The sequence below is a fragment of the Sinocyclocheilus rhinocerous genome, unplaced genomic scaffold, assembly GCF_001515625.1.
Source record: "Sinocyclocheilus rhinocerous isolate Xijiao unplaced genomic scaffold, SAMN03320098_v1.1 scaffold4125, whole genome shotgun sequence".
Lineage (NCBI taxonomy): Eukaryota > Metazoa > Chordata > Actinopteri > Cypriniformes > Cyprinidae > Sinocyclocheilus > Sinocyclocheilus rhinocerous.
In genome coordinates this window covers 92,900-112,898 of record NW_015640508.1, presented here as the reverse complement: position 1 = coordinate 112,898, position 19,999 = coordinate 92,900, and the positions used below count along the sequence as shown (strand labels likewise).

The 19,999-nt window shown below is 36.4% G+C and overlaps 1 protein-coding gene across 2 annotated transcripts in view; it reads left to right on the top strand.

The window, feature by feature from the left end:
• The window catches only part of LOC107753344 (calcium-activated potassium channel subunit beta-2-like), a 29,296-nt gene extending 19,363 nt beyond the window's left edge, over positions 1-9,933 (top strand). The window contains exons 2-6 of one of the 2 annotated variants that reach the window (XM_016569478.1): positions 2,485-2,601; positions 3,699-3,869; positions 7,879-8,074; positions 8,969-9,249; positions 9,318-9,933. In XM_016569478.1, the coding sequence (XP_016424964.1) occupies positions 2,549-2,601; positions 3,699-3,869; positions 7,879-8,074; positions 8,969-9,249; positions 9,318-9,402 (786 nt within the window). In that variant the 5' untranslated portion in view covers positions 2,485-2,548 and the 3' untranslated portion in view covers positions 9,403-9,933. Of the gene's footprint in view, positions 1-2,484; positions 2,602-3,695; positions 3,870-7,878; positions 8,075-8,968; positions 9,250-9,317 lie in introns of both variants that reach the window. The other variant, XM_016569474.1, reaches the window with a different exon arrangement.
• Positions 9,934-19,999: the final 10,066 nt, after the last annotated feature.

Sequence of the window (19,999 nt, the reverse complement as noted above, 5' to 3'; positions counted from 1 at the left end):
ACAGTAACATCTGTAAAAATTGTAACAACCTAATTTTTATATGGTAAAATTTAAATATTCTGACTGTTTGAGTTTTATTAAAATTAACCATTGGTCTCCCACATTAACTTTTCCACGACATTCTAATTTATTGAGATGCATCTGTATAGTACTTCAATACTATGGTAAAAATATGCTTTCTAGATATTTGTATGAAAAACAGTAGTCTATATCAGGGCGTCATGCACCAACCCCTCAGAGGACCTCAGATGATGCCAACCCTGAAACAACATACAGAACTACCACATTTTGCTATAAGTTTGATTGCATCATATAACAATTGCTGTTAATAGTGTTCATCGTCTGTTTTATTACGTCTTAAATTGATTTTTCCGTACATTTCTGCCATATGTACATTAATTGACAGTCACCACTGATAAGCTTCCACTAAATATTGTAGAAACTTAATTTGCTGTAAAGTTGCTTTGCAATGATTTGTATCGTGAAAAGCGCTGTACAAATAAACTTGACTTGACTTGACTTGACTTAGTATTCTATGAGGGCACTGGTGTATCTTGAAAAACATGGCCACCATCAGCCAATCAAACTTGAGCACCCTTTAGACATGGTTAACGGATGTCGTTTGGAGCAAAACTTGGTGTAGCTCTTTGACTCATGGCCTTAGAGGTCTGTGAGAATTTAGAAAGAAATCGACCACCAGGTGGCGCTATAGTGTTTTACGCCTCATATCATGCAATGTTTCATACATACACACAGTATTCATATCATATGTTAGATTTCCTCATTCTGAACAACTTTGCCTCAAGAACCACTGCTGTCAATCAAACATTTCATTAAATTGTGATATTATGTTAAAAACTTACTTTTTCAAACTCGCCCTAGATGGTTTGTCTAATTTTCACCAAAATTGACACAAACCAACTTCAGACAGTCTTGGCAAAAAGCTATCAAAAGCTTTTTGATAGACCCAACCGTTCTCGAATAACGCACAAATGAATTTGACGAAGAGCTCGCCAAAATGGACATGAGGTTATTTCTCCACGCTTTATCGTATTAAGATCAAACTTGGAGTTTGCTATGACAACCATGCCCTGAGCTGCTTAATAACTAAAAATCAAATTGTAATTCTAACTGAAAGTGACACTGGCACTGTTTTTTTTTTTTCATGTTAAATACTGTAAAGCTGCTTGCTTTATCAATCTATTGTGTATAGGTGCTATATAAATAAACGTGACGTGACTGGAGAGCCGAATTGCAGAGCTGGTGCAAACAGATTCTCATCTCTATGATCAGATGTTTTCTTAACTGCTGTTTTCTCAATGCACTTTGTTGTGTGTTTATTTCGTTATTGAGAGGAATGTGCACAGCACATATTTACATATTCATCTAAACTCTCAGTAAACACGCTCTCAGCAGCGTCTGGTTCGGCTGCACTTGTACTCCAAAGCCATGTACTGTATGTCTTCTTCTGAACTGCATCCAGAAGGGATGAATTACAGTCTTGTGCTACAGTGCCACACCGGTCAAAACGTGTTATTGCAGCATCTTACATTAGTTCATGAGATCAAATGACTATTCGACAACAAAAATATTTGTTGACAATTTTTTTATTGTCGACAATGTTGATTAATTGTTTCATCCCACTAAGTCCTGAATTATAATACGAGTTTTTCAATTAACAAGCTCAGTTCTTGTATCAGACATTTAAAGGTGACATATCATGAAAACCTGACTTTTCGAGTGGTTTAAAACGCATGATTTCAGCATGATAAACATGATAATCAGAAACATAACAGATTTTTTTAGCAGGTACGAGCTGTAATGGCACAGCTCTATTCTGCAAAAGGGGGCGGGGAGGAGCAGCTCATTTGCATTTAAAGACATAGGCCCTAAAAACAGCTTGTTCTTGATGCTACAGGACTCTCCATCAACACCAATCAGCAACAGGGTGCAGGGAGGAGGAGGCTTTGAACGGCGCTCCCTCTCTCTTTCCTCTCTCACTCACTCTCTCCGCCGGGGCTGGAGAAAGGGATCAATGCCGTGAATGATCCTCCTCTCCTTGCTCACTATTCTCATTATTATTTTCCACCCTGCCACTCGCCAGCCCATGAATAGTCAATAACAAACCAACAGGCAGGAAATGAAGGAGCAGATGCTTAGTTCAGTGCCTGGTGTGAGTCGTATTTATGAAGAGCTGGTTCAACCACGTGAGACGGACTTCGTTCACTGCTGAGGATTATAGAAACTTTCTTTTTCTCTATTTGAAGATTGGTGGATTCTCTCTTTGGACTTTACTGTGTTTGCCCACAACGATGGAGTCATTTGTCTAATACTGTGGTTGTAAAATTTCACCTTCTCTGAAGTCTGTTAATTTTAGGTGATATTATAAAAAAGGTGCATTTCTCTTTTCATATTGGGAACAGTTCGTAGGCGAACCTGTGTGGAGGGAAGCACATGGTCGACTAACTGTGTTTTTCCTGTCAGGTCATCCCAGCAGTCTTTTGTGAATGCTTCAGAGAGAGCCGCACACATTGGAATAGCTGGGAGAATGTTTCTGTGGGCCGGAAGCAAAGGAACTCAAGGATCAGGAAGTGAGAGAAGGTAAAGTACAATTTTCTAGGGTCTCTATAAGGAGGCTGCATGTTTGATTTCATGTTCATTTTAAATACAGATTAAAAAAATATGGTCATAAAATAATTGTAAAAATAGTTATAAATTAAAAACAATTCGAATAAAATTAAAAATAATTATATAAACAAAAATCGATTTAACCGATAAATGCCCCAAATAAAACTTCTACGCTAATTTGTCTAAATAAATGAAAAATAACACTACAAAAACTAAGATCAATTGTTTAAAATGCTACAAGTGAAACATTATAATAACCAGAATAAAGGATATTTACTTTAACAGTGTTATTAAATTAGTAGTGTGTTTAAAAATGAAAGTGAACATTGAGTGACTCAAAAAGTAATATAAAATGTAACAATATAGGAAATGGACATGCACAAATAAATATCCAACAGTGACTGATACATTTACAACAGCAACAACAATAATAATCTAAACATTATATCAACCAACACTTGCATCCCTAGAAAATATGCAACTTCTGAATAAAAATTACTCTCATCATTCTAGAACGGATGCATCACAGTTTGTTTAATGCATGGAAATTTACTCACTATTGTTAGCAGTTTTAATTAAGTATAACTGCTGTTTTACCAGTATCAGAGAATGTAATTTTAATGATCAAACTAATTTTAGATTCTGACGTAAACTAATCACAGGAAGTGGGTTGATAGTTTGTAATGCTTCTGACCACTGTACTCACAGTAATTATCAAAAGGTCACTGATTAAGATAGACAGGTTAGACAGCTTGCCTTCACACCCATGCATTATCTTCAAAAGCAATATGACCTGCTGTCAAAACATGATTAAAGAATCATGAGCTAAATATTTTGAAAGGAACTAACTATGCAATAGGACAGTAGCAGGTATCTGTGTGTCATTTGAGCTTCTGAACCAAACCTAATTCATCCTGGGCATCAAACCTTTTTTGTGTAATAAGGACTGTTGAAATGATTCTTGAAGCAATATCTTGTTTTATTGAGTTTTTTGCACACACCATGCCTACATTAATGTACTTCTTTTTCTTCCCTTTGCGTGTCTTGTGATTTTTATATCACTCAAGCAGGACCATTTATCAGAAGATTCGTGAGTATGACGTTTTGGAAAAGAGGAGGACAGTCACAGCTCTAAAGGCTGGAGAAGACAGAGCCATTCTCTTAGGCCTCGGCATGATCCTTTTCTCTGCCATGATGTACTTTGTGCTCGGCATCACAATGGTGCGCTCTTACTCAGACAGGTAAAGATGCCCAGGAACCTTCTTACGAACAGAACATCACAAAACTACACTGAAACCACAGAATTAAAGGTGCATTCAGTAATTTCTCCCCATTCAAAACTTTGAAATTAATAGTAATTATGAGAAATACATTTACAATTTCTACAGTGGTGACTAAACATTGGACATTTTGACTTACTGAGTACCTTTAAATAATCTCTAAATTAAAAAATATGGGAGCAAATGTATATGCTAATATATTCCCTAAAGCATTTGTTTCTTGTAATGTTTTCTATTCTATTCTAGAGGTCGACCGATTGATCGTCCGGCCGATTAATCGGGCCGATTTTTGGCATTTTTTAATTAATCGGCATCGGCCGATTGTGCTGCAAATTAGGCCGATTAATAGGCAGGCGCATCTGCGAGCAGCTAAGCGTTGTTGTGGAACAAGTGATGCTGCCTCTTGCGTCAAGCAGATTGCCATTCCACTGGAATAACCCGGGGGGCTTTCACACTGGCAGTTTAGTTCGAAACGGGCATGGTTCACATTAAAAATTGCTAATATAAAAGCTGTCAGGAAAACCCCGGTGAGCGCCGTGGTACTGAACCCGAGACTACCTGAAGGAGGTGGTCTGAGTTCGGTTGCACTCGAACACACATACAGTAAACCCATATGTTGTTTACTCTGCTGTGCATAATAGCACCAAATTAATAAAAAACACATTGACCCACGTTCTGTTTTCTATTAGGCGTTGTGCACGTTTGTGATGACGTAAGATAAACGCAAACACACCAGGGTTCGATAGAATCAAGTTTAGTGTGAAAACAGACCAACACTGCGGGGGGGACCAGGAACAATCCCGCCTGGGCTCGAACCGCAGCAAATGTGCCCAGTGTAAAAGCTCCCCCTGTTATGTCTCACTCTGCCTGCTAACTTTTTGAAGAGAACTACCTGGTAACTTCCCAAGAAAACGGTAAGACTTAAGTTCTTATCCTTCGTTCTTAATCTAGAGTTATATATTTCATTGGTTAAATATGATGCTACTTCTGGAGAGAATGAGAATAACATTTGGAGAGAGAATGCGAGTAACTTTTTGGAACTGAATCGTTAGCGAGCCTTCAACCAGGTGTTGTTTAGGCTACAGGTAGGCGTGGGTACCAAAACCTGGTAACAAGCCCAGTGGCTAAATTATTGTAGTAGCCTGCGTCGTAAACATAAGCTCCAACGTTAACAATTCACGTGCTTTCAGATGGAGCAGCATTTACTACACAGAGCCGTAGTTCACTGACAAGCTACGCAAACAGCTTTTATAAACGCAGAACGATTTCTTCGTTTTCATAATCGCGTGAATAAATCATCTGCGATTATGAACGCGATTTTGCGTAGCTTGTCAGTGAACTACGGCTCTGTGTTGTAAATGCTGCTCCATCTGAAAGCACGAGATTTACTACTAATCACAGAACCGGCTTTACTGACAAGATGCGCATGACAATCGCATTCGATTAATCGTAAAGCCCTAACATTAACTTTCCTCATTAAATATGTCTGGTTACAAACGTTTATTTGACAAAGTCTAGATTTTTGATTCCCTGTTTTTTTTGTATTTAATATTTAACGTATACATTCTTTTTTTATTAATATTATACAAGTGCACAGACTGGAGAGACATGTGTTGTTCAATAAATGTTTCATTTAAGCGATTTTCTGTATCATTTCTAGATTTTATGAGATGGGGGGGGCCCAAAAAAATCGGCCAAAAAAAAATCAGCATCATATATCGGCTATTGACTGCCTTGATTTCTAAATATCGGCATCAGCCAGAGAAAAACCCATATCGGTCGACCTCTATTCCATTCTAATTAGTTATTCTATTCTTCTCCTAAATGCTTGTGTTTCTCATATTTTTTTCCACGTATTTTATTCAATTCAGTCCAATTCTATTCTATTTAGTTTGTGTTCTATTCTGTTCTGCTTATGACAAACATCTAATCAAAAGCATTCACAATGTCTTTATTTTATATTTATTATCTACTATATTCTGTATTGTTTTGTTGTAGGCTATTCTATTCTGCTCATGAATATTTGTCATCACAGATGTTTGTCATTTCTGCTATAGACACTTTTCACATTTCTAAGTTTGGAACACAGAAGTAAACTAAAGCAGAATAAACTTCTATAGAGCAAATATTATTTTTGCATTATAATTTGCTCAAACAGCAAAATAAATAGGAAAATCCACTATTGCTTTTATGCGAAAAATATAGATAATGCACTATGGCAGTCAGCCAAGAAAAAAGATATCAAATTAACAGTCGATCCCTGCAGTTACAAAAAACTAACACCCTCACACCAGTGTTTACTAGTTTTTTTGTTTTTTTTTGTAATTCAGTGTCATATAACACAAAGTACAGAGTTATAAAATGCACATTAAATTAAAAAGAATTTTTTTTTTTGCTAAATTTAGGATTTTAATTGATACTGAAATGCTTCTGCACAGTCTGTGAAAAGAGTCCATTTAATTCTGAACAGAAATGCATTTTTCATATCATTCTTAGCTGCTCGTGAACTGTCCATAAACATGATCAGTCAGTGTAAAACAGTAGTAATATTGTCCACAATCAACCAAACATTTACAGTTTCCATCCCTTTTTTGACCGCAACACGCAGATGAGCAAACATTACAACATAGGAGCTGAACTGGGTTCTGTAGAGCCAGATACCACTGACCCACCACAGACTGCACACAGATCAGAGCTGGCATACACTGCAGTCAAATGCAATTAAAGAGGCAGCTGAGCCTTTGGAATAGCCAAAGAACACAAGGTCTGTTATTCATAGCGTAGGAGACAAGAGGCCTGGCACAAAGACAAACAATAACATGTAATCGGCCGCCACAACAGAGGGCCAAATCACCAATATGTACCCTAGTGAATATGGAGGGCGACCCTGATGTACAAATATTGTACTTAGTGTGTCACGATGGCTAAAAATAAAAGCATCTTTGATTACAGAACTTGATGCAACGGGGAGCCTTTAATGGGCTGTTATATTTAGAAGTATATTAGCAAAATGTTTAAGACTTTAATTAGCTGTGTCAATTTTTGTATCCTTCTGTTTCTTGACATATTGGTTTTTGGTGTTTATCCATTATGTCAATAATGACCCATTTCTAATTAAGAAAAAAAAACTGCAATTAAATGGTTATAGAAATAATTTAAAAAAATAAACCTAGCTTGAAGATTAAAGTTTGTAAAGAGCGTAAAGCTCACCTCCAATCAAAGTAAAAATAAGTCTTTGGGTTGAAATGGGCAAATTCAATAATGATGCCAGTACCAAACTAGGATTTCCACACATAACTGAGTTTGGTGTCACTGCATTTGCACACATACAGTACAAATGACCTTAAGCAGGGTGGAAAATGAAGCCAAGGGCAGCACTACGTCTTCTGTATTTTGTTGCATTTTCAAGTAAAACGGTATATTAAAGAAAAAAGGACTTGATTTTATTCCTTAGCAACTGGTTTTTATATGACAGACTAGAAGGGAGAGGCATAAATAGTGAGAGGAATTGATGATGTCAGCGGAAAAGAAAAGTTGTTTCAGACATTGAGCAAGTTATTTTCATAAAATAAGATTATGATTACATTGTTCTTTGGAATAATGTGCATTGGAAATATTGCCGGCTTTGATTTTATACTTACTTTACCTCCAATATGCCCTTCAACAACACGCTTAGAAGAACTCAGTAGCAAGCAATTTCATGGGTCACACTTCTCCACAGGTTAAGTTTCACATTAAGTCAGGAGTGCTCTGTCCTGCTCCTCTAGATCTACCTCACTGCCGGGTTTCATTTCAGCTTTAGTCAAACACACCTGAACCAGCTAATCAATTCAAGGTAACCTGAAAATCTGAAAATGTTGGAAGTTCTCCAGCAGCATGTTAACCCACAATCAGCCATCTTGACTCATACTGTATGATAAATGCATTTTAACTTTTTTTTTCCAATTCTCTGCCCATTGTTTCCTCTCAGCGTTTGGACAGAGGAGTCAAACTGCACAGTGCTGAACTCCAGTATAGTTGCTGAGATTAACTGTAGCTATAGTTGCGGCTCAGAGTGCAGGAAGAGCTCCAGGTTTCCCTGCCTTCAGGTATATGTCAGTCTGAATTTCCCCGGCAAAGTTCTGCGGCTGTCATACAATGAGGAGGCCCATGAGGCCCACCCTGAGGTACACCACAAGTAACCATATGCTTTAACTATACAGATATATCACATTACCTGTGAATAGTGATGCATTGGCAGTTCTTCTGTGACACTATGCTGTAAAAGAAAAAAAAATACACATTTGTTATTTTAAGGAATCTGATTTGAATTAAATTATTTCTACCCAGTGTAAATATATATATATATATCTTGAATGATCTCAATCATTATTTTAAAAAATAAATAAATAAGTAAATAAATAATGAAAATAAAATATGCCAAACTACTTAATATTTATATAATATTTAATTAACAGACAATTGCATCACCCTGATGTCTTCCAAAAATATCAAAATAACTTTAAAATAGTATGAATTTTAATAATTAAAAAATCTAAATATATGCTCATCATAGAAGAGATGTATCCAAGTAATTATATGTATTTAATTAATTTTAATTTATATGTATTTAATGTATTTTTGAATAATATATTGGCAATAAATAAATAAATAAATAATAAAAACCTAAAAACGCATGTATGTTATGTTTATTTCCCTGACAGATTATAATTACGTTGCCAAATTCATTAGGTTTCATAGGTCTTTTTGATCTTTATAAACAAAGATTTACTAAAGAAAAGCAATAAATAAATAAATGAATAAATAAAAAATAAGGTGCTTTCGGACATTAATCCTGCCTCGTCTCATTGCTTATATGTGGACATACAAGTGACCCTTACAAATCATCCGTTAATGTAATTTTAATCATCTATGTAATTATCTAAAATTACCAATTAACAATTTGTCCCCAAGATGACACAACAGTATGTTTCTGAACATGATAAATTACCACTATACAGTGTAATACACTAACTGAACTGAATACTTTCTGGTAAGTGCTCTTCCTTCTTTCCCTGCAGTGTTTTTACATCCCAAAGTGCCGCAAGGATCACACACTGATGCACAGCATTGTGATGAACATCTCAGAGCGACTGAAAACGCACCAACAGGTTTTGTGTTACTATGACCCCTCAGAGCAGCAGGACAGCGTCCTCCTGACACGCCTCTATGGCCGCGGGGCCATCATTAGCTCTTTTCTCTGGCCCACATGCACGCTGGTGGGGGGCACGCTCATCATCGCAATGGTGAAGCTCACTCAGTACCTGTCCTTCCTGTGCGAGCAGATCAGCCGCATTAAAAGGTGAGACTGAGAGTGTGCAGACGGATACCTCAGACCAGAGAGAGATCTAATCGATGTGTTCCTTGCAGGATGGGGCTCTATCCCCTAAAGGGAGCTTCTCACACCAGGGTCTGCACTCGGAAGTTTAATGGCAGCATCCAGGATGGGGTTTGAATGGAGGTGGCCACGTGTAAATTTGTCAACGAACCTGTTTTCTACCCCTACGTATATAACGAAGTGTTTCCGCTCTCATGTGGTCTTCCTTTGGCGCTCCATCAACCTTGTTAATCTGCCGAGTTGTATTAACAAGGCTGAAGCAATGTTGTGATTAAAAACTTCCTGTACCATTGAGATCAGGCTCAATAGAGCTTCTAGTTGTCGCAGTTGGAACTTTTTACAATAAGACTGGGTCAAGTCCAATCCTGAAACTCGAGGATCAAAATATGTGGTCATGTTGTGGGGTGTTGATTACACTTTCTGACCAACAGATCAAAGACTCCATTCCAAGAAGACGTCACTGTGTAGCGATATGTCTTGACCAGCTGACGCTTATGTAATCGCAGAAATTAAAAGTAGTATGAATATGCTACTTCCATCAGCGGTGATTGCTGTCATTCATGGCTCTTTGACAAACACCTGTGGATCTCTTCAAAACCAAAGGTCATATGTTGATTGTGAATATACTGTATCTCCTAAAGGGATAGTTCACCCAAAAATGAAAATTCTGTCAGAATTTATTAACCCTCATTTCGAACATTCATGACTTAATTTCTTCTATTAAAAAAAACAAACAAATTCTAACACTTTACAATAAGGTTTCGTTTGTTAACATTAGATAGCTAAATTAGTTTACACAAACTGCTGTAACAATGGACAATATTTCTAAAGCTTTTCATAGTTAATTTCTATATTTACAAGTAATTTTTTTTAAATCAGAACTGTTAACATTAGTTAATGCACTGTGAACAAACATAAACAAGCAATGATCAATTGTATTTTTATTAACTAATATTAAACAAAAATATTGCTCACTTATTTCATTTTAACTATGTAACTAACAGTGTTGGGAAGGTTACTTTGGAAATGTAATAGGTTAAAAATTTCAGGCTGGGAAATCTCACACTCATACATCCACAACAAATTCTGAAACATGGACAACCCTATTTTTTGTATGGACCTCACATAAAAAAGGTATAAATCCTTAGGTTGGGGACATGCAAAATAATTAAAAGTTCTGTCCTGAACTGCACCTTCACTTACATTTTTCTTTTCAGTCTCTTTATTTTGCCCTGATATCTATCTCTCTCATGACTAATACTCAAGATCAAAACTATACTTTCTAAATTACAAATTACATGTCAAAAGTAGTACATAACCACAATATCTTTATAGAAATATCCTAATACTGAACACGAGTCATGTTTTTCCCTGTGTACTGACCTACTTTTGATTTATTCGTCCAAAATGTGGCATATTCCGTCCGCGTTAGGTTATAGGAATTCCGTTTTTATGACTGATTCTACGAACCAGTCTGTGTTTTCCGCATCGAGGAAATTATAGTCTCAGAGTAATCAGTGCGAATTGGGAAAGAAATCTTTAAAATCTGTATGTGGTTGTGTGTAAATATTCAAATGTAATCCCCTTTGTAATCGTTAACATTTTCATAAGTAACTGTAATTTAATTACACATTTTTTCTTAGTAACTGTTACAGTTACATTTATTTTGTAATTAAATTACGTAACGCCGTTACATGTAACTAGTTACTCCCCAACACTGGTAACTAATGTTAACTAATGAGACCTTATTGTAAAGTGATATTTTAAAGAACCTTAATTGGACCCCATTGACTTTCATTGTACAGACATTTTTCAAAATATATTTTTTTGTGTTCCACTTTTAAAAAAATCAAGCAGGTTTGGAACAGCATGAGGGTAAGTTAAAGAAAGAATTTTCACCAAGTCATCCATGTTTTTACATTTACATAGAAAAATCATTAACAAACTAGAGCAAAGGAATGAAAGAATGTGTCCTGTGTGAACTGCACCCAAAGCAGCATTTCATGAACATTGCTATTCAATCATGTATAGCCTACTGTAATTTCAGTTAAGTTCTGCATTCTGTTTCTTTTTTTCCCCCACAATAGTGTTTTTTTTGTTGACCAGGAATCTTACTGTCAGTTGTAGATATATTGATGTAATGTCTCTCTCGCAAAACAAATGCAGCAGTTGGACTGAATGATACGTAAGGTTTTGCACAGAAACAAACAACAGTGCCTCACTTTTTTTTTAGATGTAATCTACACTGACTGAATAAATTCAGTAGCAGTCATCCAATATGTGTATCATCTGATATTATTCTTTGAACAGGGGACACTGGGGCTAGTTTCCACAAAGGTTATGTTCATTTATACAAATGCTTGTATTCTGTAGCAGTGTTTTTGTATGTTGGTTTCAAACATTTTTAAAACCCACCAAAAACTTTAGTCTTTGCAACTTTAGGGATCTTATCTATTCACAAATAGCTTGTAACACTCCAAAGAGAAAGGAAAACTTGAAATCGCATCATATGACCCCTTTAAATAATTTTTGTCATACAAACAAAAATATATTTCTTATAGTTGTTAGATAAACAAGTGAACAATAAAAATAATACATTAAGCCAAGATATATTAGATTTTAACACAAAGACTGAACAAAAATGTCTGATTGGGGCAAGTGTTATAAGCGTTATACAAGTGTTTTATCATATCATATATACTTAGAGAGAGAGAGATATTTTGGCAAAACAGCAATTTGATAATTTTGTATATTTACATTTGTTATATGTTTCATGAAGTTAGCTTGTTTCTTTTAACATACATTGACCTTATGTGACACCATGGCCCAATAAGTTTATAAGTAAATATTTACTGGAGTAAATAGAATGACAACTAGCCCCAATCTCCTACATACAGTACAAAATATATTAACCATATGTGTCATTAATAACCATCATTGTTGCTTTTAGAAGTGATAAATACGTCCAAAGATGACAACATAACACATTTGTCAAAACAAACATTTGGATATTAATTTATAAAGGCTGATATATTGTATGACTTCAGCCTCAAAAAGATTTATGTCCATCAATGTCGCTCATGTTGATTAGTACAACTCGACCTGAATAAAATATGTGTTTGAGTGTCAAAAACGTTTCAAGCATATTAAGATTTAGAAGAAAAACAGCAGAAAATATCGATACTCTTGGACCTTGCTAGATTATTAGCTTACAGCTTCTTGGTCATCTTGTGTGAGTTTATAACCAGCACATGGAGCAACGGAGGAACTGATTTGACTGTCCTTGAGAGATGGATTTAGCCTGAATGGCACCAGATTGGCTTCTCGAGAGGAGCACCTTTTCAAAGTGCAATCAGGTGACTGGCTGTGATGAATCAGACTCAGTCTGAAATTAATCAGCACATAGCCATGCACTGCCCCCCTACACACACGCACACACACATTTCCAACCCTCGCTGACATCATCCTTATAAATAGACCCTTCTCTTGTTGTTTACCCACCAAAGGAGGGTTTTTCCTTTTAAATAGATTTAATTCTTATAGGATTGAACACCATCATGACGTCTATTATTTGTGTCCTCGAAAACAGCAAGAGAACGAATGATCCACTGGAGACAAATAAGCCAGTGTTGTTAGACCCAGAAGATGACAGAGTAATTTTTTTGCTTTGTCTGATTTGGTTTGCAGTGACACACTATTGGTCCTTGGCCCAGACTGGGATCTGTCTGGTGGAGAATTTTATTGGCTCTGTGAAATGAGGTATCGCTCATAACTCCAGAGTAAGTGCCAGTCAAAACGATGGGATATGGAGATGAAGTTCAATGGGTCATTGGCTGTTTTGAAGATGACAATGTTTTAAAGCCTCCTGTCAAACATGTCCACATTATACACCATCAACTGGACATTAGCTATTATTTTAAAGGGCCTTAATAAAAGTACAAATCATACCATTTTATATTTGTAAATGCATCTTATTTGCAGTATGTATCCACAAACAATTTCCTATTTTTGGTAGCACATTTTTTTTGTAGATGTATTTGCACATTATCATAATTATTTATTCATTTGTCATAATAAATAATAACACAATAATTCTAATTAGGGATGCACCAATATTATAATTCTGGCTGAAACAATATTAAAATGTCCAATTTCATTTGATTTTGTGTAAATAAATTAAATTTTAATCACTAAAAACTATTTTTTTTAAAGCTAAAAGTAAATTTAAGCATCACATCATTATAATGTACCGTCGGGTGCATAAAAAAAAATCAAGTTTTCACTTTGGCCCTAGCATAAAATTGTTCCACTCAAATCAGACAGCAAATGTCTAATGAATATGTTTAACACATACTCAGAATTTGTTTTCTGCATTAATGCCATCCAAGTGCACACACGCAGCATGTGAGCAGTCAACAGACACACCGTGACAACCATGGCCGTGGGAACTAGGGGAGGGTGCTGTACCCCTGGATCATCCCCAAGATAATTCATTTTTGTGATAGTTTTGTGATTAATTATTTATTAAACTGACCAGAAATAGCCTAGTGCGGTTGTATTTTACTTGCGCGCCTTGTGGCGTCCCTACTTCTCCCCCTCACACTTGCAGAATTTAATGTGAAATGTTCATGCGATATTATCGTAATTTTACATTCCATCCGACTTGTAAAAAACATTCAAGTCCTCGTCCTTTTTATGGGCCATTTTCTCGCTTCTCAAGACGGCCCCCGGCAGTCACATAAGCACAGCTCTTTAATTGCGCTCTAGTAGGCTATCTGGTCAAATGCGCTCAAACCACTGTAGCCTAATGAAATCTATTAACTACGCACATCATAACGTTTTAGGCAAGTAGGCTACCATATTATGACAAAAATATTTCAATAAGACTGAATTTGTATTTAACCTGATCACGTTTAATAAAAAGACATTTTAAGTTTAATTATAACGCCGCATGTCCTCGATATCAAACAATAAACAAATTATACAGCGAGCAAACTAAGAACATTTACATTATCAAAGAATATCACTGAATTCAGTCTAGACGTGAGTGTAAGCACTCTAAAAAAGCTATAAGTTATAATCAGTGATGTTGTCTGCAGTGCATGATGAATTAGTCTCTTATTTACATCGCATGTGCTACATCTGCACTTTGTTGTTTCTGAGAGAATTCGCCAAAGTGCACTGACCAAAACTTTTGCTTATCAGCGTTGATAATATTTAGTAAAATCCCCTTAAATAGCGAATAGAAATATGAAAGAAAAATTTTTTAAATTAAAATCACAAAAGCTCATATTGGTTCGCATATAACTCTGTCTTCATTTGTATATTAATTTTTGTTTTGAGTTTGGGCTGTTTAATATTAGGGTTTTTTTTGTCAAAAATCCCCCACCATGGCCCCGCCCTGCAACATCAAGCCCCGCCCCCAGCACCCCCCAGATAAAATATGTTCCCACGGCTATGGTGACCACACACCCAGAGCAGTGGGCAGCCATTTTTGCTGTGAGCACCTCAGTTTTGGGTATTGAAGGTGGAAGAGAGCGCTGTTTATGCACTCCACCTACCTACATTTCCTGCCGGTACTGAGACACGAAGGCGTGACCTTTGGGTTACAAGCCTGTCTGACTCTCTAACCATTAAGCCACAACTGCGCACTGCCACCAGCATTTTGTCATGAATGACTGTGCAGAGCATGGTGTCATGCTAAGTGCAGATATCCTTGATGCGGCCATATCAGAGCAGCATTATTAGAGCACTCTGCAGGTGGATGCAGCTAGGGCTGCTACAAAAATTATTTTGATAATTGATAATCATTACGATTAATCGACTAATTGTCAATTATTTCACAGATTAATCAGTGGGCTTTGATCGATTATTCAGCTTTTACAATTAGTTAAAATATTGAGTTATACATATTCTAAATAATAAATCAAATATGATAATCACTTCAGCTTTTGTCAAACAATAATATTACTATTGTACAATTACAAATATTATACAATTTTGTTTTACAATACAAATTGATATATTTGGCACACAAAATGAGATGACAGACAGAGAGACATTTTCATTCAGTATTTAATTAACTATATTAAAAAGTAACTGACAGGCTGATGCATCATTCTGCCTAACATCTCCATTTGCAAGTCATATGGATATTGAATAAAATAAAGGTAAGTGATAAGTCATTTTATTTTTGAGTAACTTATTTTATTCCCAACATTAGCTCTCTTAAAACACCTTATAGTTTTATAATAATCAAAACAGTCCTGAGCTCGATCAAGCTTCAATATATGAAAACCAAAGTATCACTTTAATATAGTAATATGATTTTTTTTTTGCATTTACTAATAAAAAGATTTTATCATTACCTAGGTCCACATTGGAGAGCTGCTTTACAACAGAAAATCTGAATCAGTGTGTTCACTACTGTGTGTGTGTGCACTTGGATGGGTTAAATGCAGAGCACAAATTCTGAGTATGGGTCGCTACACGTCACTTCACTTTATTGCCAAGTGTGTTTACACACACAAGGAATTTGTCTTATGGGGCCCGTTCTTCATACGTCACTATCTCAGTTAGCTGGATTTGATTGTTGACGATTTGGCATGATCTTGGATTATTTGGTTCTTCGAAGCTCATCCTGGACTTGCTGTCATAGCAACAGGTCCGTAAGCTTAAACCTGCTCGGGAGCAGGCTTATTTCATGTAAACAGGATTAGATTGCAATTCTTTTTAAGTGGAATTGATATTTAAAATCTCTCCCAGTCACTGGTACTTTATTACAAGAGTTCCCTACTAATCCGGGGACAATAATTAAAAATAATAATAATTTAAAAATTAATTTGAAAATAATATTATAATGTTGTGTAATCTATAATACTATAGACACAGCCAGTTTTACTCACTGAAAGATTTATTTGTGATAAAATAATTACTTTATAATTGTATTAGAGTCTTACACACATGCTATACAGGTATTCTGAGTCGTGCATTAATTTGAGTGGTGACAGCTATTATGGGAATGGCTTAATGGAGCGCAGGAGATGCAGATAACTTGATCTTGACCCAAGCGGCAACCGTCCGGTCTCTCTCTTGAAACCAACACGGAAGTGACTTTAACTGCAATTCATCGACTGGCCGCTAGAGACTGGCTCCAAACGGAGTCAATCCCATAGATGCCCCATGTTAAAATGCCCAACATTACAGTAGAAAAAAATATGTTTACAGCATGGTACAAAAAGTGGTTCTGGTCTATATAGCTAATTTTGCCCTTCATGACAACAGTGAGGGGGACGAATTTTTTTAATACTCATCCGTTTAAATTATATTAGGCCTTAAAGTTCTGCATAATTAAGGGCGTGGCCACTTGAGTGACAGGTGGATTGCCGCTGCTGTCACTACCGTCTAGGTAGGTGGGCGTGGTTTCAGCAAACAGCTCCACCCTCGTCCCGCCTCTTTGCCTATTTTCGATTATCCGAGAGTGACGCGCAGTGACGCTCTGCCAAGATGGAGATGGCTGGCGCTGCTCACTTTGGACTTCAAAAATGCTCTTCAGAAAACTACGGGTGACGTCACGGACACTACATCCATGTTTTTATTCAGTCTATGTCTTGACCCTTAAGAAACTTTAATTAATGCCGTCACATATCAAATCTGGTGGGTACGGAGATGAAATCAAGTTGTAATTCTAACTGAAAGCTACACTGACACTTTTTTCATGTTAAATACTGTAAAAGCTGCTTGCTTTAAATCAATCTTTTGTATAAAGCACTATATAAACATGACGTGACTTTGCAGGAGTGTAGAACTGCGGAGTTGGTGCAAACAGATCCACTTCTCTATGATCAGATGTTTTCTTAACTGCTGTTTTCTCCATGCAGTCATTTTTTTGTTGTGCGTTTATTTTGTTATTGAGAGGAAAGCACAGCACATATTTACATATTCACTTAAACACCGCTCTCAGCAGAATCTGGTTCAGCTGCGTTTACTCTCCGACTTAACTTTCAAGTGCTGTGCATGTCTTCTTCTGAACGGCATCCAGTAGGGTTGAATTACAGTCTTGCGCTACAGCGCCACACTGGTCAAAATGCGTTATTGCAGGCCCTTGCATTAGGTCATATGAGATCAAATGACTATTTGACAACAAAGATATTTGTCGACAATTTTTTATTGTCAACATTGTCGATAAAGTCGAATAATTGTTTCAGCCCTAGTTGATACATGTACACTAGGGCACATGGCAGTTGTGGCCTAATGGTTAGGGAGTCAGACTTGTAACCTAAAGGTTGTGGGTTTGATTCTCAGTACTGGCAGGAAATGTAGGTGGGGGGAGTGAATGAACAGCGTCGTCTTCTACACTCAGCTTGAAGCCACACTCATTCACAACAAAATGCAGATGGCAGTGGGTAAATAAGTTAAAAAAAATTAAGAAAATCAATAAATAAAAAACGAGGAAGGCAATGAAACCTCCAATCCATTTACAATTAAATCGTCAGATACCGATAAATTAAAAATAAATATTTATTATATCCAATATAATCATGCATCCTAGGATCTATACTAAAGCTGAAACTAAAATTAAAACAATAAAAAAGCACATTGTCATTACTAGAAATTAAAATAAACATTAATTGAAATAAATAAGAAAAACATTTTATTTCAGCTAGTAACAAAATTACTAAAACTTTATCTATAATGGAAAATAACACGGAAAATATAAAAATAAAAACAGATTCAAAATATTAATAAAAATTATAAGAGTATCTCAATGATACTAAAATAACACTTATCCTTAGTCATAATTATTTCAATTTCTGTGCCAGCAATCAGCTTTAAAGTTAATGATTTGCAGTGTTGGGTAAGTTACTCAAAAAACGTAATAGATTACAAATTACTGATTACTACTTGAAAATTGTAATTTGATTACATTACTGATTACTGCGTGCAAAAAAGTAATCAGATTACCAATTACCTTACTTTTAAGTTGCTTTGAAAACATATCAAACCTAATGCTTGCTGAGTGTAGGGTATATGTGTATGCTGGCTTAACTGTGTTCAACTGTGTGAGCATTAAAGACAGAAAAAAACTTGAAAACGGTTCTGAAACAGTATTGATGTCTTGGGCTGTCATCCCAAGGAAGCTTTTATTAGACCAAATGTATGCGGTTGTGGAGACATAGGCTACTCTAAACGCTCAAATATTTTTATTTTTTTGATAAGTTCAAGCTCCATGTCAGCATAGCATTTATCGAAATATCTTGCAAATATCTTTCGGTCCTGCAAGAGTACAGACCTGTCCGTCACAGGTATCTTTGCAAGAATGTCTCTGAATGACTGCAATTCCACAGTCGACAAGGGCAGCATTTCCTCTACGACATAAGCTGCTACGCCTCTCTTCACTTGTTCAGAAATTAGGCTACCTTCCCTCCCGATCCTGAACAAAAATCCAATTTAGCTTGTTTAGGCTGGGTTGGACCGCTGTCTTTTTGACTGCAGGTATCCTCCTTGGCGACGAGTTTTGTCATAGAATGCTTTCTGTTTAAGTGCTTGAACAAATTGCTGGTCGAGTTAAAAGCGGTAGAAAGTTCTTTAGAGATTGCACACAGTTTGCATTTAACCACAATATTTTTGTTTTTACGCTTAATGAAATCAAAATAATGTCTGTATTTCCAATTGAAGAAGCAACCACCCTTGTCTGCATGCATTTTAACACGCGTTCTCCGGCGATATTAAAGCGCAGGCTCATTAACTGCCGCTGCCGTGCAAAACGTGATTTTAAAAGGCATATAATAATTTTTTTTCTTAACAGTACATTTGTAACGTAAGTAACGTAATTATATTGACTTTAGTAACTGTAATCAAATTACACAAATTTAAAATGTAATGCGTTATATTACTGCGTTACCAGAAAAAGTAATTACAGTAACGTTACTGTGTAACGCGTTATACCCAACTCTGATGATTTGAACAATCTCCCAACTCTTTGCATTACACCTTAGCATGTAACTTGCCTCACACTGTTTGTGCTACAGACATGAATGATACATCAAATCATGTGGCTTGTGGAGAAGAGATGTGCTATTGCTTTTATCCTCATCAATATAATGGCATAAATGTCCCCCGCATCAACATCAGTAGATCGATATCATCTAATGTAATGTGTGATTTAGAAAAGCCATTCAAACAACAAAGAGCAAATGAGTCAGTTTTTTGTGTTTGTACCCTCTTTCACCTCAGAACACATCTCTCTCCCCTCTCTGGGAACAGGAAACCCCACTTCCTACTGTTCCCCTGGCAACGGAACATAGTCCTGACCTGATAGACACTTCCTCACAAATATGGTCCTTCCTGTGCTCAGGCCAGACAGCTGTGCTGTTTGTTAGAAAGGGACATCTGTGGGTTTTCTCATGAGGGGCTGAGGACACAAAAGGAGGAAGTATTAGAAGAAGAAGCAGCTGGTAATTACTAACCACTATTGCTCATACTTAGAGTTAGGGATCAACAAACCACTAACCCTAAAAACCACTAACCCAGTGGAGTGTGCAATATGGTGGAATAAGTCCCACCTAAAAAGAGCCAACAGCCAATGGTAAAGTTGTTGTATCACTGCAGTTGCCATTAGAAGCTCCGGTTGCCACAGAAACAGTCAAACCATGTTTACCTGGGACACGACCGTCGTTGCTTGCGTTGCTTCAAATCGCAACAGCTAAAGTCT